The 27,612-nt window shown below is 47.8% G+C and overlaps 2 protein-coding genes across 12 annotated transcripts in view; one reads left to right on the top strand and one right to left on the bottom strand.

Moving 5' to 3' along the window:
- The window catches only part of AGK (acylglycerol kinase), a 92,450-nt gene extending 82,056 nt beyond the window's left edge, over positions 1-10,394 (top strand). For 7 of the 8 annotated variants that reach the window (XM_060305213.1, XM_030854028.2, XM_060305212.1 and 4 more), the window contains 3 exons: positions 295-365; positions 2,355-2,439; positions 3,879-10,394. In XM_060305213.1, coding sequence (XP_060161196.1) covers positions 295-365; positions 2,355-2,439; positions 3,879-4,016 — 294 coding nt within the window. In that variant the 3' untranslated portion in view covers positions 4,017-10,394. The remainder of the gene's footprint in view (positions 1-294; positions 366-2,354; positions 2,440-3,878) is intronic. The other variant, XR_009565245.1, reaches the window with a different exon arrangement.
- DENND11 (DENN domain containing 11) overlaps positions 10,319-27,612 on the bottom strand; it is an 85,666-nt gene continuing 68,372 nt past the window's right edge. For all 4 annotated transcript variants that reach the window (XM_060305216.1, XM_060305215.1, XM_030854033.2 and 1 more), the window contains 6 exons: positions 23,999-24,152; positions 19,637-19,775; positions 18,601-18,732; positions 18,311-18,461; positions 17,735-17,803; positions 10,319-16,071 (listed from right to left, as the gene is read on the bottom strand). In XM_060305216.1, the coding sequence (XP_060161199.1) occupies positions 15,876-16,071; positions 17,735-17,803; positions 18,311-18,461; positions 18,601-18,732; positions 19,637-19,775; positions 23,999-24,152 (841 nt within the window). In that variant the 3' untranslated portion in view covers positions 10,319-15,875. The remainder of the gene's footprint in view (positions 16,072-17,734; positions 17,804-18,310; positions 18,462-18,600; positions 18,733-19,636; positions 19,776-23,998; positions 24,153-27,612) is intronic.

Genomic DNA, 27,612 nt, shown 5'->3' with positions numbered 1-27,612 from the left:
TATTAGTGAGTGACAGAACCTGACAACCCTCCAAGCCTGAGTGTTTCCCTAGCTTATGTATGTAGTAAAAAAACAAGCAAGCAATAGAGATGGATTTTATGGTATGTAAATACCACTTCAATAAAGGTCTTAATGTAAAAATAGAGGACTGAGGATAATATTCAGGATAAAGTCATTGAAAGTAAAGTCCCCTCCGTGATACGCAGCTCCAACCGCGACCCTCTAAGGTTTATGGGCAACAGGCTGCATGAGCCAAAATTTAGAGCATTAATTTTCGTTTTCTAACCTTTTTAGAGCAAAGAAGACTTTATGAACATCTGCATGGAACCCAACACGGTCAGCAAAGGAGACTTCATAACTATAGGGTAAGTGGACGGGGGTTTGTAGGCTGTGAGGCTTTAAGTAGTTTGTGTTCTCACACTCACCAATCTGAGTGCCCATGCGCTCCAAGACAGAGATCCAACCGAGGACTTGTCTGCTTTGCGAACCACAGCATCCCCTTGTCATTTGAGGTGGCATGTGTAGTGCACCTCTCCTACTTGGCCTCCCCCATTCATTTCGGGAAGATCAGAGTATGGGGGAGCCGTCTTTGTCTTTCGACTGAAACGACAGGATTCAGGGTAGTGTGGTATCATGCCCAGAATTTTGGCTTCAGGGTCAGAACTACTGGGTACAAATCTTGATTTTGCCACTCACTGGCCTTATGACTTGGACAAACCCTTTACCTTCTCTGAATCCTCTTCCCTGTGTATAGAATGGTGTGGTAGAATCACCTCCATCAGGATTGTTCTTGAGTCTCATACAAGGGACTGTGTGGGAAAACTCTTTTTCAGTGTGAAGCACTTCACAGCATCCGTTAGCATTCATGTCAGCCCACCTTGCCCTCCTCCCAGGGCATTGATGGAAAGGTGTTGAGTACCTTGGACATTTTCCAGGCTTTTTTCCCTTTTCCACTACAAAATACCCTTCCAGGTCCTGTTTGATTTATTAAGCCCTACCTCTGCCAGAATTTTATTGGTTAAGGATGCTCTCAACCCTCTGCCAGCCTTCAAAGCATCTGAGGAGGCTGTGTGTTACCATGCCAACTGGGAATCTTCTCAGCTTTTTATGAGCTCTGTCTCAGAGCTCCCTCTGGCGCCCATCTAAGGATTAGACATTTCTGCTGCCGCGGCCGGGTCTCCATGGCTACTTCATTCTCTGCACCAGCACCGGCAGTACAATGTCTTTCATCAGTTTGTGTTATTCTTGCCTTTGGTACCAATTCTTCAGTTGCTGAATAGCTGCTTCTGCAGCCTTTGATTTACTTAACTGTAGTATAAGGAAGAAGGGAAAAGTCTTTCTTCTCCTAGGAAGGGTCCACAAACCACACAGTGTCTTAACTGAAAGTCTGGCCAGTGGGACCAGCTATATTTGAATCTCCTTCATAATACTGACATCCAAAAATAGGAAGAAAAACCGGTGATACTGCTTAAATTAGACGAAGTCATTATGTTCTGCGTTGTTGCTGTCGTCATCTTCAGCAGCAGAAATAACATGGTTTCCTTTTGGTCTCTACAGGAAGTGAAATCAAGTAATGTCCGTTTCCTCTGGGTATCTGATAAGAACATTGTAAAGCTGCTTTAGAAAATGGACGAAGTTTCATAGATGAAAGAATTACTCTTGTTAATTAATGATAAAGAATGGACTGAGATTAGCTTTTACCCCTTTTCCACTGATGCTAACTGGCTGAAGGGTATATACACGAGGGGGAGCGTGTGTGTGTGTGTGTGTGTGTGCGTGCGTGCGTGCGTGCGTGCGCGCGGGCACAGGCTGATAATCCTACTCTAAAGCCATGTAGTCAAAGTAAAGATGCACTGTGCTAAGTAGACTGTTTATATCAATACGGAGAATCATTCTAGAACTACTAAGACTGATTGTTCATATAAATAGTTTAAATTAGAATAAAAAATTTTCTCCTTTAAGTAACAGACTCACAAGAAGTACCAAATATCAAAAGTTTAGTACTTTTTTCTAAAGAATTTCATTTCATTCCAATTTTTAAATTTGAGTTTTTTAAATAGCCCAAGAATTAGGTATACATGGAACTTTTTAAAAATAAAAAACAATTCAGAGAAAAATCAGTCTTAACTTCAAGCACAGTTCTCTGCAGTAAATAAACCTGCTCAAACTAGAATGGATCTCAACACTAAGCAAGAATCACTGGGGGAAAAGTTATTCACAGAACCCCATGGGTCAAGAGATCATGAGTCCATCTATTTCATATCATCAAAAGACAGGCAGAACTTGCTATGTTCTTGCAGTTGAATGCAGCTGCCAGCACTGGTTTCCAAGCTTGCTTTTTCCTGTACCAACAGAAGTAAAAAGGTGAGAGACCCCAAGGTGCGTGCTGACGGCACAGAGTGTCTTCAGGCCAGCCGCTGCACTTTGCTTCTTCCTGAGGTGAGCGGGGGTGAGCTGTCCCAGAGCTTGTGGTTCTTTCCCGGTCTGTCTTCCTTCCTGTTTTCTTCCCCCTCCTTCCTATAAACAGACCCTTTTTTAGGTACCTTATACGTGCTGAGCACTGTGCCAGGCTCTGGGCTACATTAAGGGAGACCTGAAAAGATGACGGAAGCCCCTTCTGAGTCACGGGTTTAGAGTTGGACTCCTGAAGACTTCCGGTGTTGTCAAGCCAAGGTTCTGTAAAGTGACCCTTAGGTCTCCCGAGCTTTTATTTTTCTGAATGTAAATTATGCAGATAGCTACTATACCCACAAAGTTCTCCAGTTAGCAAATGTTAGTAGTGGATTATGGCTTCACTTTTTTTTTTTAATTTATTTAGTTCATTTATTTATTTTTGGCTGCGTTGGGTCTTTGTTGCTGTGCGTGGGCTTTCTCTAGTTGCTGTGAGCGGGGGCTACTCTTCGTTGTGGTGCACGGGCTTCTCACTGCAGTGGCTTCTCTTGTTGTGGAGCATGGGCTCTAGGCGCAGGGGCTTCAGTAGCTGTGGCACGTAGGCTCAGTAGTTGTGGCTCGTGGGTTCTAGAGCGCAGGTTCAGTAGCTGTGGCACACGGTCTTAGTTGCTCTGTGGCATGTGGGATCTTCCCAGACCAGGGCTTGAACCCATCCCCTGCATTGGCAGGCAGATTCTTAACCACTGCGCCACCACGGAAGTCCTAGCTTCACATTTTTAAAAAAGGATCTGGAAGCAGTTTTCAGGATGGCAGTGAATTTTTCTGTACCGGGAAATGCCAAGCTTAGTAGAATAACCTATAAGTGGAAAAACACTTACTACAGGTGGCCTCTGAAGACCTGTGGCTCTTAAACTAAGGTGTTCAAAAAGGTAGGTGTCCCCACAGTGGCTGGCACCATAGTTTCAACACAGCAAATGTTGAATTAAATGCATGAGTTACAGAAGGGTTTTACAGAATCTGTAATATTAATGTTGCTATACCTTAGGTATAAAGCTAAGCGAGTCCTAAAGAACCATGAGAATCATCAAGTGGCTGTAATGGCTTTCCTCCGAGAATTGGCTGTGTTTCTCGCTTTTCATTTGAGAAAGATTAGGGCTGAGGACATACACGTATGTTCTATGACTTCCTTAAAGACATGACAGGACCCTGTCTTACAGTAAGCATTTGAAAATGATAACCTTGTTTCACAAATCCCAGAATACTCTGGGAGGAGACAGAGGCCACTGAAACCTTTTTCGTGGTGGTAGAATAGGGCTATTTCCAGAACCAGCCCCGTGTCTGACACAGGCACCGAAATACTCTTTTCAAAGAACATTAGAGCCTCAGAGAGGAGGACCTTTTCCCTAACAACCTGCTCCGGTGCTCTAGTGATGACGAATTCCAGCCAGCGTGGGCGTGAGCTGTTGTGAATAGTCTCTTCTCCACAGGGAACAGGCGGCTCCTTCAGCATCGACAGCGAGGAATACGAGGCGATGCCCGTGCAGGTGAAACTGCTCCCCAGGAAACTACAGTTCTTCTGTGACCCTCGGAAGAGGGAGCAGCTGCTGCAAAGCACGGCCCAGTGAGCGGGCTGCAAGTGGGCGCCCGAGACTGCACTTTAGGCTACCCTGGGACCAAAAGGCAACCAAGGCCTCCCCGTCCCTGCAGCGCTGTCAGAGGATCCCAAGGGCCCGTTCATGGCAAGTACCCTCCACCCTCCTCTCTAGTGCTTCCCAGCTTTGCAGCCAGCTTCCCAGCAGCGCATGCTTTGACTCTGCTGTGACAGCCCGTCCCTTCCACATACTGCTTTTCCTCAGGCTAGTTCCAGGAAATCCCCACCCTCAGTGGATGGACAAGGGCTAGACCTTGTTCGCTCCCCTGAGTGGGAAGCAGGGTCCTGGGCTGAGTGGCTCGTCCTCTCCTGGTGGGCTCTGTGGCCGCCCTGGGAAGTCTAGGGAAGCACCTGCCCTCTGCGGCCTCGTCCCGTTCCCCAGGCTCCTCCACAGGTGCTGCTACTCTGTGAGCTCCAATTCTTAGCGTCTTTCAGTTCTCTCCTTAATCAAAAACATACCTGAGGTGTTTCCCTCTTCAGCCATGGCTGAAATACTGTAAAATACGTTTTCTCCCCTGAAGTAGTGCTTCTTAAATGTTGGTTTGCATGAGAACCACCTGGGGTGCATGTTGAAAACTGACTCACTTGGGGCCCAACCCAAATCTAATAACTCAGTCTGGGGCTGGAGCCCAGGAATCTGCATTTTTAAAAAGGTGTCCACCTTCCCCAGGTGGTTCTACTACAAGAGGTGTCCCCCAAACTGAACAGGACACAGTCTTGTAAAGCAGCGGTCCACACACCACTCTGCTTAGGTATTTCCTAAAAGTATTCTGAAAAATCATGTATCCCCTCAGTTTTAAGTTGACAGCTAAAATTTTTCATGGAAGTTAGTTGCCAAAGTATGTACTTTCTGGTGTCATGTAAATATTGATATTTTAAAATAAAACTGTTACATCACTGTCTTAAACATATTCAGTGTAATTGAAATACGTAACAATTTAACAGTCATCCTCCATTTACAAAAATAAGTTTTTTGTCATTGAAAATGTCGATTATCCTTGTATGGTTATCTCCAAACCACTTTCAGCAAATACTATCATAATGTAATGTTTTTATGCTTGAAATTTTCTTTCCATTGGACCTGTCTTCTTGCCACCAAAAAATGTAAGTGGAAGTAACTTTTTTTTAGTTCTTCAAGTGTTAACTCAGTACAGAATAAATGTTATAAATTATTGAAATACAATTGATGAATATTATAAATTTTTGATAATTAAAAAATCAACATTTTATTAGAATGCTCTTTATCCTAGAGTTCATTTATCAAAAAGCAGTTTTTCTGTGTTGTTTATTCAAGTTTTTTTAAAATTTTTGTATTGGAGGTTAGTTTCAGGTGTACAGCAAAGTGATTCAGTTATACGTATACATGTATCTATTCTTTTTCAGATTCTTTTCCCATTAGTTTATTACAGAGTACTGAGTAGAGCTCCCTGTGCTATACAAGCAGGTCCTTGTTGGTTATCTATTTTAAATATAGCAGTGTGTACATGTCAATCCCAAACTCCCAATCTTTCCCCGTCTTTCCCCCTAGTAACCATAAGTTCCTTCTCTAAGTCTGTCTCTGTTTTGTAAATAAGTTCATTTGTATCATTTTTTTTAAGATTCTGCATATAAGCGCTATCACATGATATGTCTTTCTCTGACTTATATCATTTAGTATGATAATCTCCAGGTCCACCCATGTTTCTGCAAATGGCATTATTTCATTCATTCCATTGTACATATGCACCACATTTTCTTTATGCATTCCTCTGTTGATGGACATTTAGGTTGCTTCCGTGTCTTGGCTATTGTAAACAGCACTGCAGTGAACACTGGGGTGCATGTATCCTTTCAAACCATGTTTTTCTCCAGATAATATGCCCAGGAGTGGGATTGCTGGATCATATGGTAGCTCTGTTTTTAGTTTTTTTGATGAACCTCCATACTGTTCTCCATAGTGGCTGCACCAGTTTACGTTCCCACGAACAGTGCAAGAGGGTTCCCTTTTCTCCACACCCTCTCCAGCATTTATTGTTTGTAGACTTTTTGATGATGGCCATTCTGACTGGTGTGAGGTGATACCTCATTGTAGGTTTGATTTGCATTTCTCTAATAATTAGTGATGTTAAGCATCTTTTCATGTGTCTGTATGTCTTCTTTGGAGAAATGTCTATTTAGGTCTTCTGCCCATTTTTGGATTGGGTTGTTTTTTTTGATATTGAGTCGCATGAGCTGTTTGGAGATTAATCCCTTATCAGTCACATCGTTTGCAGAGATTTTCTCCCACTCTGTGGGTTGTCTTTTCATTTTGTTTATGTCTCTCCTTCCTATTTTGTTCTCTTGTGATTTCATGACAGACTTTTAGTGTTTGGATTCCTTTTTCCTTTCTGTGTGTGTATCTATTGTAGATTTTTGGTTTGCAGTTACCATGAGGTTTTGATAAAACAATCTTGTTTATATATCTGACTGCTATAAGTTGGTCTTTTAATTTCAAATGTATTTCCAATATCCTGCATTTGTGCTGTCTTCTTAGAGTTGCTGGTTTTGATATATTTGTGTGCAGATGATTTCCTCCCTTTTCTGTATGTTTGCCTTTACTGGTGAGCTTTTCCATTCATAATTGTCTTGTTTCTAGTTGTGGCCTTTTCTTTTCTGCGTAGAGGAGTTCCTTTAGCATTTGTTGCAAAGCTGATTTGGTGGTGCTGAATTCTCTTAGCTTTTGCTCGTCTGTAAAGCTTTTGATTTCTCCATCAAATATGAATGAGAGCCTTGTGGGGTAGAGTATTCTTGGTTGTAGGTTCTTCCCTTTCATCACTTTAAGTATATCGTGCCACTCCCTTCTGGCCTACAGAGTTTCTGCTGAGAAACCAGCTGATAACCTTATGGGAATTCCCTTGTACATTATATGTTGCTTTTCCCTTGTTGCTTTTAATACTTCAATTTTTGCCAATTTGATTGCTATGTGTCTCAGCATATTCCTCCTTGGGTTTATCCTGCCTGCGACTCTGTGCTTCCTGGACTTGGGTGACTGTTTCCTTTCCCATACTAGGGAAGTTTTCAGCTATTATCTCTTCAAATATTTTCTCAGGTTCTCTCTCTCTGCTCCTTCTGGGATCCTTATAATGCAAATGTTGGTGTGTTTAATGTTGTCCTAGAGGTCTCCTGGATTCTCCTCATTTCTTTTCATTCTTTTCTCTGTTTTGTTCCATGGCAGTGATTTCCACCATTCTGTCTTCCAGTTCACTTATTCGTTCTTCTGCCTCATTTATTCTGCTATTGATTCCTTCTAGTGTATTTTTCATTTCAGCTATTGTATTGTTCATCTCTATTTGTTCTTTTAATCTTTTAGCTCTTTGTTAAACATTTCTTGTACCTTCTTGATCTGTGCCTCCATTCTTTTCTGAGATCTTGGGTCATCTTTACTATCAATCATTACTACGAATTCTTCAGGTGAACTGCCTATCTCTTAGTTGTTTTTCTGGGGTTTTATCTTGTTCCTTCATCTGGGACATATTCCTCTGCCATCTCATTTTAAATGTCTAACTTTGTGACTGCGGTTTCCATTCTGCAGGCTGCAGAGTTGTAGTTCTTCCTTGTGCGGTCTGCCCCCTGGTGGCTGAGGCTGTCTAAGAGGCTTGTGCAGGCTTCCTCGTGGGAGGGACTGGTGCCTGCCCACTTGTGGGTGGACCTGGGTCTTGTCCCTCTGGTGGGCAAGGCCAGTGTCAGGGGTTGTGTTTATCGGGCAGCTGTGTTCTCAGCAGGACTTTAAGTAGCCTACCTGTTGATGGGTGGGGCTGTGTTCCCCACCCTGTTGGTTGTTTGGCCTGAGGCGTCCTAGCACTGGCTGTTGGGTGGGGCGAGGTCTTGGTGAGAAAATGGTGGCCTCCAAGAGGGCTCATATCAATGAATACTCTCCAGAACGACTGCTGCCAGTGTCCTTGTCCCCACAGTGAGCCACAGCCGCCTCCCACCTCTGCAGGAGACCCTCCAATACTAGCAGGTAAGTTACAAGGTCTCTGCTTTTTCCCTGGATCGTGGTGCGCACGAGACCCTGTGTGCGCCCTTCCAAGAGTGGAGTTTCTGTTTCCTCCAGTCCTGTGGAATTCCTGCAATCAAACCTCATGGGCCTTCAAAGCCAGCTTCTCTGGGCACTCCTCCTCCTGTTGCCAGACCCCCAGGCTGGGGAGCCTGACATGGGGCTCAGAACTTTCACTCCTGTGGGAGAACTTCTGTGGTATAATTATCTTCCAGTTTGTGGGTTGCCCACCTGGCATGTACGGGGTTTGATTTTATCACGATTGCACCCCTCCTACAATCTCATTGTGGCTGCTTCTTTGTCTTTGGATATAGGGTATCTTTTCTGGTAGGTTCCAGTGTTTTTTTTTGGTCAACGGTTGTTCAGCAGTTAGTTGTGATTCTGTTTCCATAAGAAGAGGTGAGCTCACGTCATTCTATTCCACCATTCTGTCTTCTCCCAAAAGCACATGTTATTTACAGCTAAGGTGAAACAAGGCTTAACCTTATAGATGTAAATACATAAGTAAGCAGATGGGATAGAAAAAATTCTGTTATCACGACAATGTCATGCAGTTCTCTTGAGTCGCATATCAAAAATCACAGTGACCTATCAACAGCTTGATTAGATCCCCCTTTAGTTTGCTGAAGACCGAGAACCAGAAACTTACCCACCTTGCTAAGGATTCAGTAGTTAGGCATGATAATCACCTTGGCACCCCTGAGGTTTTTATATTCCAGAGGGCAGTGCACCACAGTAAGCTGGATGAGACGTAAGGTTTTCTTTTTGTAAAGAGGAAGGAAAATTGCACAAGGGGGAAGAGGGAAAGGAGAACTGGCTGGCTCACCCTCGGGTAGATCAGTTTTAGGGCAGTGCATGTGCCGGCACCCACGAACCCCTTGGAGAGTGAAGATCAATGCTTGAAGGATTATAAAGCAGCTATGAAAAGACCATAACTGAAAAGCCCATAAAATAATGCTTACCTGTTTACCTCTGTGTTCTTCAGAGTGGTGTTAAAAGCTGTGCTTTTGCAAAAACAACAAAAAGCAGGCAGGTCCAAGCATGCAGTCTAAGGAGCAGCTGCTCCATACTGCCCGTGGAGGGGAGAGGGGGTGCTGTGGTGCAGGAAAATATGGTCTACGTAAGCCAAGAGAGGAGGGGGGAGGGGGTGCTGTGGTGTAGGAAAATATGGTCTACGTGAGCCGAGAGAATCCGGCATACATTGGTTCTATAAGAGAGTGCAACAGACCAGCACAGAATCTTGGCTACCAGCATGTATGTGTTTTAGTGATTCTAATTTTTCCATAGAAATAATGGAACATATGATTGGGGAAGGAGATTTAATTCAGATGAGTTTTTATTCATTTTTAAATGTAAATATGTCCTAGTTCAAATTTTGTTTTCTTGATTCAGACTATTTACTGAGAACATGGTTGCCTTACCATCTACTGCCTTCTTTCTGTTGTCCTTCCATATAAGGGCCACGTACAGCATGTTTCAGCAGCTATGAGAGACCCTCGTCAGCTAGACCTGGAATGCTGAGGGGTGTGAGGAGAAGCTGAGTCCCCCCTTCTTGTTTAGTACAAACCTTTTGTCAGACTAATTTCACTCAAAAACCAAGAGTATTTCTATTAAAAACAGAGCAGATATTTTATATTAAATGTAGTTCAGTATAAAGCCTTTTGCTTAACCCCACGGCCAATTCATATGCATGGGTGTCATTACTATGTGCCAGTGCTTTACACGTGCAGCTGCTTAGCTGTCTGTGTTCCCACAACCCTAGGAAATAGGTAATACGTGGTCATGTCACTTGGAAGGTAGGAACCTGGCTCGGAACACAGAGCTAACAATGTTAGGAACTGAGTCTCTACTGCCTTAAAATAACTCACTCCCCAGAAGGGTAAAAATAAAGTGTGTGTGTGTGTGTGAGTATATGATGTTTGTTTTAAAGTAAACTTAAGTAGAAGGAAGATGTGAAACAAAAAAGCTTTGGTCTCTGTGGGGTCCTTCTCCAGAAGTTGTCTGATACGATGGAGGGTGCACAGTCCTGGCTTTTCTGATGGAACGGGGACGGTTATTTCCAACTTCGGTTTCCATTACCTGGAGAATGTGTATCCAGACCGTGGCCTCAAGGAGGACAGGCACCAGCTCTGGTTTCTTCCATCATCACCGTAAGCGAGGTCAGCGCTGCGCGCCACGGATTCTGCTCGTGCCCTGGGCTGTTGCTGCTTCCTACCACAAGCCGTATTTCTTGGACCAAGTGAAGGACTGCAGCACACATGTTCATGTTAAAATGTGAATTTTAATTGTAAAAACTGTCTTCTGTAAATATAGTTATATCAACCTCTCTGCATACAACTTGGTTCAGATATATACACATATGATATACACAGATGTTATTTGTACCACAGAACAAAATCAATTCAAGAAACATTTACTCTTCGGGATGAACCCCAGCTTCCTTTAGGCCTTTAAAATGATCACCATTGAAGAGAGAGAACAACACACCCAGATGCAGTATATTCAGGGTGAGATCTATGAACTGTCTTACTAATTTCATACTATGAGGTAAACACTTGAAACAAAAACAGATTCCGTTTCTCTTATTGCTGTAACTCTTGCACTGGGGTAGTAATCAAAGTAGGGGTTTGATGTTTAAGGCGACAGGGAGACTATGCTGATCCTAACTTGGCAAAAACAGAACTGTTCCCAAGGCTTACAACTGTTTCTTTTTCAAAAAAGGTTTCTCTCTCAGACCTACAAAAAATTTAGCCAACAAGCTTGGGATAAACAAAGGAGGTTAGTTTGTTCTTCGTCTACTCCGTACCCCTGAAGTCTCCTACCCCGTCTGTTCAGAAGCACAGAATCTGCAGCTTTCCTCACGGGTCTTGGAGGGCTAGACCGAAACTCATTTCCTGATGCTGCCTTCAAGATGTTTTGAGACTTTTATCTTTGCTTGATTTGGCCAAAGGAAGGAGTTTTCACTCCAGTGTCAATGGTACATGTTAACAACCAGTGAACTCAGTGACCCGTGCGTGGATTTGTCATTTCGTGGATCATCTCCAGCTAGTTCGTAACACCCTGCACCCCACCCCTGCATCCCCCAGCGGTCCCCAGAAAGCAGAGTACATGGACCATGAGTCTAAAGAGGCATTCCACAGCCAACAGAGGTCATGCATACCTAGCCTTCCATGGTAGTTAAATAAATGTTCTGAATTTAGATCCTATTACCTCTAGAAGCCCACTACGCTGAGCTTCTAGAATAAATGCTAAAGAGATGAAAGCAGGGCTTTACTTCTCCGTCATCATTTCTCTAGCTCTGGAGAATTCTTACTTCCCTTCTAAATGTGCAGGTTCACCAAGTGGCCCCTGTGTTCCAGCTCCACAAATGAGTCGAAGTGCCAGTTATAAAAGTACCCCTGCCTCTCACCCGCCTCCAGCATGATCACATTCACCCCCTCTCATACAAGAATCTTACTTAAGGTTGGTGAATGTGTGTCATCCTCCATCGGACTGTCAACTTTATCTCCTCAAGAGGCTGTGTTAGATTTCACAGGACAGTCCTTATTCACCCACCCAAACATTTAAATAACAAAACTCTTATGGGGTCTCAGCTGCTTCCAAATTGCAATACTGCCCGTTTCTTCTAGGATTATAGTTTTGAAATTTCCTTCCAACATCTGCATACTCAATTCATCACATAGTAATATCGATATAAAAATAAACTTCCATTTCTTATAAGAAAAACATGAACTAAATTCACAGTTAGCCTTTTTCCACAGCACTCCACCCCAGTAGCTCCGGGGAACAGAGGTATACTGGTAATACAAATGGAATATTAAAAATCCATGACTTGGGAGTAAAAGGAGCCCTGAACTCCTCTTCCCCTACCTGAATCACAAAAGGGCTTTCCTGAAATGAGAGGGGACGGACTGGCCTGCTGGAGTGAGCCCCAGGTCTGCAGGATCCTCACTGCAGGGCACTAAGTACAGCAGGAATGCAGGGAAAAGACCCGAGGACTGGCCCTTTCGCAGAGTCTGAGCCCACCAGCCAGGAACCTAACGGGGAGATGAAAGCCCGTGTGAGACACGCCAGTCCCCATACTAACCTTGCCTGTTGGAGAACTGTCATCACACCAAAGCAAGTTCACTGTCTTATTCTATTCAGCAGCGCCCTCCCCCTCCTCTACCTCTGCAAGTATGATCCGTCCTGGGAGTGGAGGAAGCACCTCAGCTCATTCCCTGGGCTCTGCAGTTTCATTTAAAACAAAACAAAACAAAACAAACAGTCCCTGAGGTCCCCGCCTCTTCCTGGAGGGTTGCTGTACTGCCGTTAAAAGGTTAACTCTTCACTGCCCTTTACAAAAGGTTCCCCAAAGGCCTCGGTTTAAAGGTGAATAATCTTACCTTTTTATTGCGTTTGAAGGGCTTTCAGTGTATCAAGACAAATAGCAAGTTCATCCTCAGAACCACCAGAATGAAAAACAGTGATTCAGCCATGATTGCACTTATCTTTACCTTCTAGCTAAAATACAGGAGTTACACTGATAAATGAACCTTCACACGTGGCACTGAGAATTATCTGCACCCTGTGCTATACTTAAATTTCCCATCTTGATTTTCACGTGGGACAAAACAAGGTAAGTTATAAATGCAAATTCCTATGCTAAATTATTTCTATCGCTATATCAATGAAGTTAGCGTCCCTCCTTCAGCCAAATGGAAGACATGATGCCAGGATGAAGGATGGCTCCGGGAGACAGATGCCTGCTGACCCACAGCAATCCTAACTCACCGGGGGCTGTACAGGCACTTCCGCTAGCAGGGATCTACACCAGGCCTACAGAGTGCTTCAGGCTTAGTAAAAGCCAAAGCTAATTCTAAACTATTATTTGGCTCATACTTTTTGGTCTGGTGAAAGATAAGTCCTACCATTTCTGACTCCTGAAGAGTCCTCATCCAGAGGACAACTGGACATTGTCCCAAAGGCTGAATGGTACCATCTGCCCAGCCTGCATAAGTGAAAAGTCCATTTCACCAGAACTCTGTCGTACCTTACAGACATCAACAAACCCCAAGCCTGGGTTCTAGGTCCCACAAGGACTCTCGCCACCGAGAGTTTCTTCTAACTTGACTCAGGGGTGACCTGGCAGCCCCCGTGTCTCAGGTCAGCAGTGTTTCCAAGTTAGGACGTGGCTCGCAGCTTGGCGTTAGATCAGGCTTAAAGTCCCCCAGCAGGACCACGCCAGCTGGTACAGTGGGGAGGGAGGGAGGTGGTCCAAGGGTCTAGAGGGACAGGAGGCCCCCGACCTGCTCCAGAAGGCCACAGTAGCAACAGTAAGCCCTGTCCCTTCTGGGGACAGGGAAAGGGACATTCTCCAAAGCTTCCAAACAAAAGCAGGGGGGTTCTCAGAAAATATTTCCACAGTGACACACAAGCAGGTCTGTGTGGCTTCGAGCTTCTGCCGTCCCTGTGCAGGGAGTCTTGCCTGGTACCTCACCTACGAACTCCCCTTTCAGGGACCTGGCAGCAAGCGACGCTGTGGTGCTGCCCACCTGAGAGAGCCTTCAAACGGTGACCTGTGACCTCGGAAGCAAGAGGTGCCACATCTGCATTCCCGGGGGACGACAGGCAGTGACGAGGGTAACCACAGGGCAACGGCGCGCCGGCCGGCCCAGCAGAGGGCGCTGCACTAGACTCCGGGCCCCCCCGCAGGAAGCTGGCAATGCAGGGAAGAACCAATGCTTGGGTTTCCTCTTAAAGGTCGGCCGAGCCCAGGGTGCGTATGACCTCAGAGTGGCACTGCCTCATGGGTGCACCCCTCCCAGGACCACCCCCAGCCCAGACCTCTGCGTGAGCATCGGGGGGACACACAGAGATGCCAGATGGACAGCTGCCTAGGACGGCAGGGAGCTAAAAGGAGCACAGAAGCCTGGGCCCACCATTCAAAGGGAGATACAGGAATCTCATCTTCATCCTACTACCTTTACATCAGCACGTCTGAACTTGGAGTTACAATACCACAAAAACAAAAGCGTTCTCACGCAGAAGGCCTCTGGAGCAGAAGTGCTTAAATGGAGTATTCTCCCAGCAAATTCCCCAGCTGCACAGAAAGAGGGTCTGCCTGTGTCCTCCACGAGAATCTGACCTTCCCTTTTACGCCCGCCCCTACTTCTGACCACCCACCCCCAACAGAGAAAGCCCTGAGCCTTCGGATACCACTAAAAGTATATAAAAGTAACCGTAACTTGACCCAAGTTAGAAAGGCCACTTCTTCTCCACTCACTCTTCCAGGAAAAAGGCAGTGAAGCTTCAGCTTCTAAACACAGATTCTTTTTTTCGTTTGTAAACATATGTATTACTGAAATGAAGGCTAAAGCCACAGGGGAGACAAACGTACAGTTTACAATTCAATGCCCGACGTGATTTATGTACTTACAGAAAAGATGCCACCTTGATTAATCAATGTCTGTGCATTCCCACATGCGGATTTCTTTAGTCTTCAATTCCATGTCAAGGGGCTACAGTGAAAATATTCTTAAATAAAGCAATAAGCCCTATAAAGCTAGTCTTCAGATAAGACATGGGACCCATCTATTTGGAAGTCATCTCTGTGGACATTTGCCTGGCTGGAACTTGGTCCCAGACATGGATATACGGATGGCTACTCCAATAACAGAGCCAGGCAGGAATGGCGAAGGGCAAGAAGTTATTTGTCACCAACAACCCAGGATCCCAAGTCAAAATCCTAAACAGACCCCAAAAGACCTAAACGCTGCTCCAGGAGCTCGCTTCTCTGGCTAACAGACTGTGGCTGTCTCACCTAAGCTGGCATCCACCGAACGCCCCAGCCAAAGAGAACAGGCAGGGCCGACAGGAGCTGTCCCGGGGCAGAACACTCCGGAGCAAAGCAGAGGAGCTCACTCTCAGGGTTCCCAACTACTTTCCTGGGTCGAGGGACTGCCACGTTTGCTCTCTAACAAACCTGTACCTCTCTGGTCCCAATTACTCAGCTCGACAAATGTCGTCTCTGCTAAAGAGAAGTTTGTTTATGAGGGCTCCAAACTGGTACACACTCTTGTTAACATCGGTCCGAAGGAATCTGCCAGCCCGTCCCCAAGAGGAGGGGATTCAGAGAAAAAGGACTATTACGTGGAGTGGCCACCATTAACTTACTCAGAGAAAGGTTTCAAGGCTTCATTCTACAATTTTAGCTCTCAGGTGACTGAGAAGCAACCTCTCCCTGTCATCTGTCCTTAGAGAAGCTCACACTGGGTGACAGAAATATCCTTTGTCCCTCTTTGAAGTCTCTTACCTACGTGAACAGAGAAAACACAGATTTACTCTAATAAACAGGAAAAGGGATTTGATCCCAAGACTAGACTCCCAGAACTGATTAAAATAACCCTGAAAGGCCACCTGGTCTAGCTTCTGCTTCAGGCAGGTGGACATCCAACGCCACACTGGATGGACAGCTGTCTTATTCTTGATATGTCAAGCGACAAGGACCAGACAGACTTTCTCAACAGTCCAGCCCCACGTTTCCAGAGCTCAGCCCGCGCCTGGTGATACGCGGCCTTCGCCCCATCTCCTCAAGTCCCTCAACAAGGCAATGAGAGAATCTGCTTTGATAACTCCTAAGACCAAACCGGCGGCAGCTCTGAAGGCGGTAGCTTTCAACGACCTACAAAACCAAGGTGCTCTCATCTTACCTCTTGGGAGGGAGGAAGGGAGGGAAGGCGATGCAAAAGTTACATTTGTTGGAAGTATAAACAGTATTCCTTTGTGTCAACTTAATTAAAAATCAGGCCATCTGGGGCCTGGGTGAACTCATCCTTCCTATGGGCAACAGGGGTTGTCAATGACCAACATGACATCGATGCCGTAGGCCTCCAGCAGGTCCATGAGAAAGCTTCGGTCTCCTTGGGGGTCTAGACCCATGCCCCGGGCATGCTCAGCCGTCAGAGTTTTGTCTTGACTGGCAGACACCTCCAGTAAAGTCTGAAATATCCGATTGTTTTGCTCTAGGAAAAACCTGCATTCACAAGACAAGACGTGGGAAAGGGAGGGCAGAAAAGACACGAAAGCTCACCAAGTAAGCCGCACGTGGGGAACCAAAACTACGCTGCTTTGCTTGATATACTTTTAAATGGTTTCAAATCTCAGACTGTCTTTTAAAAGAAGAAAACAGGATAGAAGTTAAACGGTTATTCAAGTGCCGCTAAGGTCAGCAAAAAACTGGCGTTAACCGTGGTACGACGAGCAAAATCTCTAAGCAACTGATGGTCTGACTGCCAACAATTTCTTTTCCGGTTGAGAGGGAGGTCACTAGGGGTTTAAACACAGCTGCAGGGAGCGGCCCCGTAAACTTGGTTCCCCTCTTTCTGCTTAGTCATAAAGGGAAGAGAAGGACAGAAAACAAAACCAAAAAAACTGATAATGCAGTTCTGAGGTCAAGACTTAATGTGAGAAAGTGAAATTCACCTTCAAAGCCCTGGCTGGGTAAGTAGAGCCCGCAGCAGGAGGTGAGCCTTCCTAGAGGCAGAGAAGGGCTCTGAATTGGCTCTCCAGGCCCTGAGGCACCCACACAGAAAAGGTGGAGCTCAGGGGCGCTGCGGCGGGCACGGGGCAACCTGAAGCCAGCCCTGCTGGAGCGGGCAGTGAAGGCGGAAGGGGAGTCAGCCTGGAGGTACCGGTATCGCCACAGCTCACCACCATCTGTACGCAGCTGTGTGCTTTCGATGGCTTTTTTTGTTTTAATTATGCACAGAGCATGATTTGAATGTCACGAACTTAACAGTACTGTATGAATATATGAACTGTAGTCAGAAAAGGCATTAACTGTCTGGACTTTTCAGCTGTGTTCCACAGAGCAAGGTGCCTAGTGCCCAAAGCAGCTCCGGGCGCTCTGGAATGTCTGATTCAATAGACCGTGTCAAGCCTTGATGAGTCTGCTGCTTCTCTGCTCAGTTCCCAGATACTTTTACAGCTAAACAGCATGTATGCATTAGAAAGTACACTTTATTAGAATCAAAGTACTGCACCTTTGTTGAATTATCAAAGCCAATATCAAAGCCAGAAACAGTTCTAACTCAAGTGCTATTCCCCACCCCCATCCCGGGAGGCGGGGTAGGAAGACCAAGCTAGAAGCTGGGAAGATTGTTTCTGGTTCAATTACAATTCTGTTCTTATCACTGAGCACTATTTCACACAGCTGCTTATGAATGGGATCAGTGCTACGAGGTATAAAGGCCATGGCTCCCACCCTGACCACCAACAGCTCTGAAGGAAAGAAATGTCCTTCGATTCAAGAGTTAAGTTTCTGATTAGCCCATAATACTCAGTACAAGGAACTGCTCCATTCAAAGGAAGCAATGGAATGAGAAGTCCCTGCATCCCGAGGGACACACAGAGCTCCTACGCAGCAGACATCTGGATGTAGATGCCCAACAGGAAGACAGCTGCGGGGACTCCCATTTTCCCTTAAAAACCTTCCCCTGCTGCTTTAACTTTTCTGGGTCCCCCTAACAGCATTTTGGGGCTCAGGTTGACTCTGTGTGGAGCCCAGCTCTAAGTGCCCTTGGTGGCAATAAAGGGCATCCTTGGGCTGCAGCAGGTAACACGGGAGGGATCCAGGCTAAAGCCGTTAGTGCTGGGACCCACGGGGAGGCCCACGACCGCCGCCTGGGCCGACTTACAGCACAAAGAGGTCCTCTTCACAGGGGTTATAATCTCCTTCTACCTCCTGGGAATACAACAGCATCTCCCTGTCGGGGAGGAGACGCCCGTCAGCCTCTGGCGCAGCTACGAGGACCCCAGCGATGGGCTAGGTCACCGGCCAGGCATCTGCACGGGCCACCGCCTCTCAGGAAGGAGGCTGATCCAGAGCGACACACGCACCCTGGCCCCGTCCAAAGGCAGGGAGAGCAGCAAAGATAAACGGGGCTCGGAGCCCAGGGCTGGTTCCGCCCGTGTGTCATCCCACCCAAGTGGCCACCTTTCCTAACTGTCATAAAATAGGGATGAGGCGATGAGACCATTTATTTCGCCACTGATACCAACACGCCCCCTCGGGCCTCCCAGATTCCAGAGGCCGCCAGAAAGGAGTCTCCCCACACATGCCTGCTGCCCATCGGTATGTGCTGGGAGCTTCCTCAACCCCGGCTCCCGGCAGAGGGGCAGAAAGGTGCCCAGAGGGAAGGGGCGGCAGGCGGGCTTGACGGGAGCCCCCACCCCACCCCCCACCCCCGCCGCAGCCCCGGGCTCTGAGCTACCTCTGCTCGCTGAGCCGCCGGTACTTCTCCCGGTCGGCACTGTTGATCTTCAGCAGCGGCTGCAGGTGCTCGTGGTGCGTCTTCACATTCTGGTTGTCCACGTAGACGTCGTACAGCTCCCGCTTCTCCTCAAAAATCTTCTCGGTGGTGCCTGCGGGAGCTGGGCTTCAGGCGGCAGGACCCCGGAGGACGGCCCTACAGGGAACCAGCCCGACGCTGCCGGGAAAAGGAGGGCCCCGGGCGACCCCGCCAGGGATGTGCGGGCAGGATGGGGCGGGCCCCGTACTCACAGGCCACGTAGGACACCTCTACCTCCAGGCTCTCGATGTCGGCCACGTTCACGTAGAAGAAAGGCTTGGACTCGGGAACGGTGCCCCCGATGCCGGGCAGGGAGACGTTGGCTAGGCAGCAGCAGCAGTACACTGCGGGGAGACGGCGGAGGTGAGGCCGCCCGGGCCCCTCCGGCCCCTCCCTCCCAGCCTGCGGCCACCTTCTCGGAGCTGTCAGCTCCACCAAGGCGCTCAAACCCAACGGACACGTTTCAGTCTGCGTCTCACGAGGCCCTGCTTAGCATTTGGCGCTGGTGACCCTCTCCCTTCTCAGAACTCTTACCCACCGCGACCCCCGCATCTCCTGGTCCCCTCCCCTCTTCTGACTGCACGCCAACACCCCCTCTGCCTTCCGCCTTCGCTGGCTCACCTCCCAGGCCTGCACCTTACACGCTGGCACGTCCCTCCTCACTCACATTCTCCCCAAATGACGGCACCCACCCCCCGCTATCAGCTCGGCCTCTGTGCCACCCCCAGGTCTGTCTCTGTGGCCCAACCTGTCCCCCAAGGTCCTGACCCAACTGTAGCAGTGCCTAGAGTACCGCTCGAGAAGGCCTCAGAGCAGCACACACTCGTCACGTCCAAGGTGACTCTGTCACACTGCCCCCCACCTGCTCCTCCTTGGTCCCCCCCCGGTGGCCTCACTGTCCTCAGCATCCTGGATCCTGCCTCCGTTACGTCACATACATCAGAACCTTACAACCCAGACGCCAGGCTTTGCCAGGTTTCTCTCTAAAACATATCAAGCATCCATCCTCTCCGCTTTAACCCAGACCCTTCTCCCTCACCAGACCACTGACGTGTTACCCGATCCGTCTTCCGTACCGCCAGAGTCCACATTCTACAATACTAATCCAACCGTGTCACTCCCAGGCTTAAAACCCCTGAAGCCCTGATATGGCTCAATCCCTTCTGGCCTTGGTCAACACTGGAAAGACTGGGGCAGTTTCTGTTGCAGAGAACTAGGGAAGAGTCCCTGACTTTGGCTTCTAGTTACCTCTATAGCACACGACGCCCACTGGAGGGGGAGAAAATATCAAGATGCGCTTTCGAAGTAAGGCAAATTTCCAAAGGATGAGTATCTGTTCCCCAAAGAACTTAATAAACTGAGACATGCAGCCAGCTGGGTGTGTGATCTGAAAAAATTAAAAGGGGGTGGGAGGGGAATAGCTTGTTAGAAATATTGCAAAAAATATTGAATACAAGTGTATGCTAACCATCCCTTCCCCTGCCAACAACGACAACAAAAAAAACAAGGTACCACCAAACAGATTCAATAAGGGACGGTTACTTCCACGTAAAATGGTATTTTTCACGTTCAAAGTCTTATCTTTAAACTAGAGGTCCATCATTCAACAGCTCCTCTGATACACCGAAGTGTGAGTTTAGGGATCTTATAAACTACTTCAACCGGGGGAAGCGGTGCAGAGGAAGCGAAGCTGGGCGTAACTTCTGAGAGTCTCTCCGAGGTGACGGACACCTCAGTGAGAACGTTCAGCTCCCAACACGACTGAGCACCGGAAGGAAGAAAAGGATGCGCTGACAGTGCCGGGTGAGACCCCAAGCGTACAGGGACCCGGCTCCCGTGCGAGGTGACGTGTGGGCACAGATGACAGGTTACCCCACGGGGCTCCCTGACACAAGCCCCCGCACCTAAGCCCACCTCCGCCTCCTCTCAGTGCTGGATGCGAGGACCCTCAACCCTGAGGGTCGCCTCCCGGGACCCTGCCGCCAAGGCACATCCCGGCGTCAGGAGCTCGAGCTCTGACCCAGGGAAAGCTGGGGGCCTGTCCTGCTCTGCCCTCTACTCACAGGGAAGCCTCGGGAAAGCCAGCCAACATTTCGGGCTCTCTTTCCTCATCTGTAAAATCGGGAGACCATCCTTCATCTGGCTAGAAGGACCGTTTGAGAAAAACCATGTGGAACCCTTAGCACGTGGGAAAAGCCACATGCAGCAGCCACAACTGTCGCCGACGAGACGTGAGGCTTCAAGCCAGGTGCTCTGTGAGCCTTCTGGAAGGTCACTTTCATGCTAAAGCGTCATAAGGGACACTGCTCTTCACCCGTTCGGGACGCAGGTGAGAGCACTTCTGGAGGCAGGTGCCACCGGCACCAAGGCCGCGCGCTGGCTGTGACACCTGCCAGCCCCCTGGGGCACCCGCCACCCGAGCCCCGGGGTGGCCGCAGCGCTCCGCCAGGCCCCCTCCTCCGGACCACCCGGGAGAGGGCTTCCCTACCCAAGGCATCGCCCCGCACCACAGCCACCCCCCGCCCCGTGCCTGCGGAAGGGCTGTCCCCCGAGGGGCCCCGCCTGCCCTCTGCCACTCCTTTGCCACCACGTCCCAGCTCTCCGGGAGGAGGGGCAGCGCGCGACCACGGCTGCTCCCTGCGTCCAGTCGCACGTTCTCGTGAAATAGCGCATCCTCTGCTTCCCTCCCTTCTCCTGACTCTTCGCTCAGCCCCTGCCGGCCTCCACCCGCCAACCAGACAGAACAGAGCCAAAGGCCCTCAGGTTCTTCTCAGCGCCCACTCTGCTTATCTTCACGCCCTAAACGTGTGCCTCTCCTGCACGAAGGTCTGGCAGGGTTTTGTCCAAACGTGTCCTGGGCCCTAGAATCCTAGAGTAAACCAGCAGTCCTCAGTTCTGCCTGTACTTATTTATTCATTCATTCATGGACACGTGTACCTTCTGGCAAGAAGCACTTCCCACGTGCTCGCTTTGTGCCCTGAGCTAAGCAGTCTGGCTCCCACAATGAACAGGAGGCCAGGCCCTGCCCTGGCACAGGGTACAGGCTGGCGGCAGAGGCGGGTGCACAAGCCCTTAAAGGCCAGGCTGATGCGAGCCGCGACGGGGGGGGGGGGGGGACTTCAGGAGGGCGTGCGGAGGCTGCCCCTCCTGGGCCCGGCGAGGGGCCCTCCTCACTTTGGAGAGAGGCGGCCCCGCAGACGGCGCCTCGACCCATCTCCGGCCCAGCTGCACGGCGCCACCCACATTTCTCCTGCTTTTGCTCCAAGCCGTTTCCCTCCTCGTGGCCTTGCAGCTGCTTCTCTTGACTGGCCCAGTTCCCACCTGTCTTCCCTCTGCCCTTTCATGCCAGGTACACTCTCCGCTTCCTGTTCTTTCACCATTGCTGGCAAGCCCCTCGGGGTTCATGCTTCATCCCTCACCTTTCACCTGCAGCCCCCTAGGAAATGCATCTGCTCCTGCGGCTCACTCCCCCCATTTCTGTCTCTCTCCCACTTTCCCATTTCCCTGGGGGAACATTTACCAGCCACCGTTGGGCCTCAGAGAGACTGCGATCCTGCCTTCCTCTCACTTTCCAGGTTTTTTTTTTTTTTTCCCTCTGTAACAGTCTTAAATCTGACCTCTACTTTATAAGCTTATTTAAAATTTTTCTTTATGTATGTGTTCACTTTGTAAAAAACTCACCGAACTATATACTTAAAATGTCTTAACACGTCACAGGTGCACAGTGCCAGCGGTCTGAGCGCCAGCTGTGCAGCGCCCCTCCTCCAGCTCCTGTGGTTTTGATAACGTCACTTTTCCCTCTTTGTTACTCCAGCCCCGGGAGCACGTGGCAGGCAGCCTCCAAACCCCCAGGGACGTCCCCACCTATTGGTGTTTATGGCCTTATGCAACCCCCTCTTCCTCTTGAGGAACTTGCTTTTAACCACGAGAATACGGCAACATTGCAGGGCTGTGACTTTCCACGGTTAGGTACAAAGGATTATGACTTCCATCTCGCCAACAGTCTTTTTCACTTGTTGGCTTTGATGAAGCAAGCCATCATGTTGCGGAGAGACCCACTGGGGGCAACAAACAGTCCGCAAGGCGCTCAGTCCAACAGCCCTCAAGGAACTCAATCCTCCCAACAACCACGTGAGCTCAGAAGTGGCTATTTCCCCAGTCAAGCCTTCAGATAAGACCCCAACCTTGACTGCAATCTCATGAGAGACCATGAAGAGGGGACCCAGCTAAGCCACGCCTGGATCCCTGACTCACAGAAACAAATATGTACTGTTTTAAGCCATTAATTTGGGGGCGATCTGTGATGCAGCAACGGATAACTAATATAGGGTGGTGCCGCTGTCTGTATCTCTAGTGTTTAGGTTATCTTGTTACCTTTCCGTGCCTCTGGTTTTCCAATTCCTGTATTACCAATTCCCTGTATTGAATTAGTTCGAAATATCTGACATAGTTTGTGTTTTCCTAACAAGACCCTAACTGGTACTTATTCAGGTTCAAATTCCATGGTCTAGTATTTAAGATTCTCTACAATCTGATTCCAACCTATTTTTCCAATCCTTTCTCTCCTGGCCGGCTGACATTGAAATTCAATCCCAGTCAAACCATTCTGCTCACATCCCACGAACTTGCCCTGGGCTTTCTCACGCCCACGACCTCACAAAGGCAGTGGAGTGGGCTAAGGAGTGAGCGGTGGCCTTGGCATCAGGCCTGTGTTTACATCCTGGCTCTATCTCCTACTAGCTATAAGGCCTTAACCAAGTCACTAAACCTTTATAAACCTCAACTGGTTTATCTGTAAAACATGGATTTAAAAAAAAAAATCCACTTTAAAGAGTGCTGCAGCAGGTACTGATAAATAGCTAGCAGAATGTCTAACTCACAGAAGGTGCTGACAAAGTGACGGACCGTGGTCCCCACTGTCGCTCATGCCTTCCCTCAGTCTGGAATTAGCTCCCCTCACTTTCCCCCAGACAAATACTTCAAGGACCAACTCCTCTTGCAAGATGCCTTCCCAGAGTTCTCTAGAACTCATGGCATAATTTCTCTACCAGGGAGCCTGAAATTTCCACTGAAGTATCTTGTGACCACCTGTAGGTGGCGGGAGATGGGAAGGGGGAAGTGCAGGATGGAGGAGGGGGGATGGGGGAAAAAGAAGGAGGAGGGGTGATCTTTGTACCCTCCCAACGCCTAACACTTGGCTGGGTGTGTCGTTAATGGTAAATAAACACATTCTAGTATTTACAAAGTACTTCAGGAAGAAAATACACAATAAAGGAATACCGAAACTACTGTAACTAAGAAATAGCTTAACTGCGCAAACGCTTCATCTTTAGTTCAAATATCTGCATTTAAACTACCTGAGGCAATCGCTAGAACCAGGAGTCCACCACCGCTGGCCTATCAGTACGGCTCTGCACCATGACAGAAGTATTAGAAAGCATGCTAGTTTAAGATAACTTGCTTTATGTTTTAAAAGCATCAAATGCTTAGGTTACAATCCTATTCTATCAAAAGCAGACTTTGGGCATCAGCCCAAGACACAATTTCCTTATTCATGAAAACAATAATCAACAACTGCTGTCCCCAGACCTAAGTCCAGGGCTGACCTACCTTCATCTCGGGGTACATGTACCGGTGGATGGAAGGCAGCCAGTAGACAGGGGGCAGGCTGCCACCTCTCCCCGGACTGTCATGGAGCACCCCCTTCTTGTCCTCGTAGAATGCAGCCAGACGAGAGTAATGTCCCGGTGTCTCCAGCTGGTGTCTGCACGACACACACGCACAGTGAGAATGGCTCTTCCCACAGACCTGCCACTCACTCCCTGGCCCCAGGGGAAGTACTACTTTGGTGGGGGTGGGGAGGGCAAAGGCCTGGACAAACTAAAAGACCCCCTTCTTGAGGCCGCCTAGAACGCCTCCTTTGGTGTTACAGAAGCTCCTTATGAAAAACTCTAACATAGGCTCTGAAGCTCCCCAACAGTGCTGTGGACGCAATCTCCTCCTCCTGGGAAAGAGGAGGAATTAACAGTCTGTAACTAATGTCTATTGTTCTCGAGCAAAGGATGCTTCCCAGAGAAGGGGTAACTTGGAAGACCACAAATTCCCTGCTTGAAAGCTGCTCTTTGTTGAGAAAGCATGCTCGTGTTCTTGCTTTGCTGATACAAAAGAATAAGACGGAAGAGTACCCCTCAATGTCTCAAATAACGGAAAACAATTACTGGATGTCACGAAGGGCTTATAATTTTTGCACCAAGTAATAAAGTAATAAAAAGCTCAGAATCTCTTTTATTCCCCAACCTAGTCTGCTCGGGTGGCAGAGACTCGGCTGTGTGTAGTTCTGTCAACTAACCCCCAAATCAAGAAAGCAACACTGAGGCCTTGGAGCATCTGGGCAATGGAGAATCCAATCCTGTCTTCAGGTCAAGCACAGGAGGACCGTGGGTACCATATTGGCACTATGATTACCGACAGCACAATGGGCTGAATTTTAAATGAGGCCATAATCCAGTATCACTGGTGTCTTTATGAAAAGGGGAAATTTCGGCGCACGCGTGTGCGCGCGTGCACACACACACACACACACACAAGAACACCATGTGAAAATGAAGGCAGAGATCAGAGTGGCACATCTACAAGCCAGGGAAGAGCAAAGGCTGCAGAAGGTAGGAGAGAGGCAATGAACAGATTCTCTCTCGGAGCCCTGGGGAGAAGCCAAGCCTGCTGACACCTTGATTTTAGACTTCTAGCCTCCAGAACTGTAAGATAATACATTTCTGTTGTTCTCAGTCACCTAGTTCTTGGTACTCTGTTAGAGCAGCGTTAGGAAACTAATACAGGGAGAAATAAAAGGCACTAAAACCTTTTTAGTCCGTTTACATTTCTTTAGAACCCTATAACTTCTATTCTCTTACACTGAAAAAGAATCAAAATATAGCTTTACTGAGAAGAGGAGGCATCGCCAATGACGGTTGGCCCTGGTACAATGATGGCTGAAAGGCAATGATGCCCCCAACCTGTCACTGCCGGCTTCCTCCAAACACTGACACAAACTCAGATTCAAGATTTGCACAATCCAACCGGTACCCAGCTGCTCGCCAAACATCTCTGCTCCAGGGGGACGTACAGCTCCTCATGTCAAGGCCACGGCTGCCACTTCTTCCCTGTGAGATCTCGGTCAAGCTACTGAACTTTTCAAAATCTGCTTTTTTTCCCCTCCTTAAAAACACAGATACTAGTAACACCGCGATATCATTTTGAGGTGTAAATGGAGTTAAGCAGAAAATGGGCCTCATATATTTCAGCCCCTCACAAAACACTAGGTTCCTTCCTCCCTAGCACGTGGGGCAGAGTCTAGCCAGGTGCACAGGGAGGGTTTGGAAACAGTGGGTAAATGGGGAAGATTCAGGCCAAGCCCTGGAAGAGAACTTAGGGCAAATTTACATTTTTTTAAATAATTAATTAATTTATTTTTGGCTGCATTGGGTCTTCGTTGCTGCGCACGAGCTTTCTCTAGTTGCGTTGAGCAGGGACTACTCTTCCTTGCGTTGCGCGGGCTTCTCATTGCGGTGGCCTCTCTTGTTGCGGAGCACAGGCTCTAGGCACGCGGGCTTCAGCAGTTGTGGCGCATGGGCTCAGTAGTTGTGGCTCGCGGGCTCTAGAGCACAGGCTCAGTAGTTGTGGCACAGGGGCTTAGTTGCTCTGCAGCATGTGGGATCTTCCCAGACCAGGGCTCGAACCCATGTCCCCTGCATTGCCAGGCAGATTCTTAACCACTGCGCCACCAGGGAAGTCCCAAATTTACATTTTTAAAAAGAAAAAAAAAATCATCAAGTACACCCAAAAAAAGATTACAAAAATAAACTCTCCTCTGAGTGAAAGCTCTCTAATTTGGGGGCTCCTATACATTTTGTTTTAAGCTTTGCAAAAGGAGGCAGTCGTGTGATGTAATAACAAATGACCTTGGGGGTATGCGTGCTTATAATCATTTCTTTCACTCTTACAAACGTTCACACGCTAGATGGGAAATCCATGGGGGCTAAGCTGTGTTTGACAATTCTGATGGCCGACTTCAGACACCTTTCAGGGATGTGTCAAAGGGATGAAAGCTTGATTACTACAAAATAACAGATAGACAATTAAGTTCAAAGCTGTTTTCATTAGGACCTAATTTCCTTAAAAAGAACTGTGGGAAGCATTTTATTGTATTTCTAATACTATGTTTTGGCTACTATTTTCTAGGTTCCTTGTTGATTTGCTTCTGAATTAACTGTCTTACCTGTTTGACTACATTAAACTCTATACTTGAACCAAGATTCGAAAGAACAGCTCACTATTAAGTTAGGGTCTCTTACACAAAAAGCTAGTTTCAGGATCCTGTCCTCTGACAGCCTATACCACTGGCTGATGGGACAGAACAAGGCAATCATATGGAATACAGAACGCGAACACAGACATAAATATAAATTGGTAGTTCCCGGATAAATGTTAAGCAACCGTTTTATGAAAGCCTCAAATTTTAAACACGATATAGATTTTGCAATAAACAAGATTGATTATCAAAGTGTAACACCAAGATAAACCCAAAGGTACTGAAACAAGGCTGAGAGTGTTGGAAGATAAGCTGGGCTTCAAAGATGATTCAGGAGGAGGCCTTCCTGGTGATCTTACCTACACAGATACATGGATTAAGGAACACAGCCCAAGTATCTATGGAAAGTGCCCAAGAGACATGACAATGTAGAAATGAGAGAGTAACCGGCACAATGTGCGCTACTGACCTGAAGCCACGGGCTCTGGGCCAGATCAAGGATTCCCCTGAAGGACCAGAGACACTGGGGTGTTACGTAAGCCCGCAGCCCCTTCACTGATACAACATAAGCTATGTGTCCATGCTGATGCCCACCGCAACTAACCCTCCCTTCCCCACCACACCAGGCAATAATGCACCCAATGTAAGTATCAGAGATGCCCCTGTACAGCAATTACACTTCATCACTCCTGTGTACTCATTACTGCTCTGCACCAGTCTGTCTTCTGGCCTTGCAAGTACAGAACAGGCATTCCCACTTGCTGCTGGTGCAGGTACAACATGGTACCACCTTTCTGAAGGGTCACTTGAAATCTGTATCCAATTGTACCCTGTATATACCCTGAAACCCAATGATTCCATTTCTAGGAACGAGGCCTAAAGATCTGTATATGGATATGAACAATCATTTACCCGT

This window comes from Globicephala melas, chromosome 9 (assembly GCF_963455315.2).
Source record: "Globicephala melas chromosome 9, mGloMel1.2, whole genome shotgun sequence".
Taxonomy (NCBI): Eukaryota; Metazoa; Chordata; class Mammalia; order Artiodactyla; family Delphinidae; genus Globicephala; species Globicephala melas.
The sequence above is the reverse complement of the archived record's forward strand: the minus strand, read 5'-3'. Positions and strand labels throughout refer to the sequence as shown.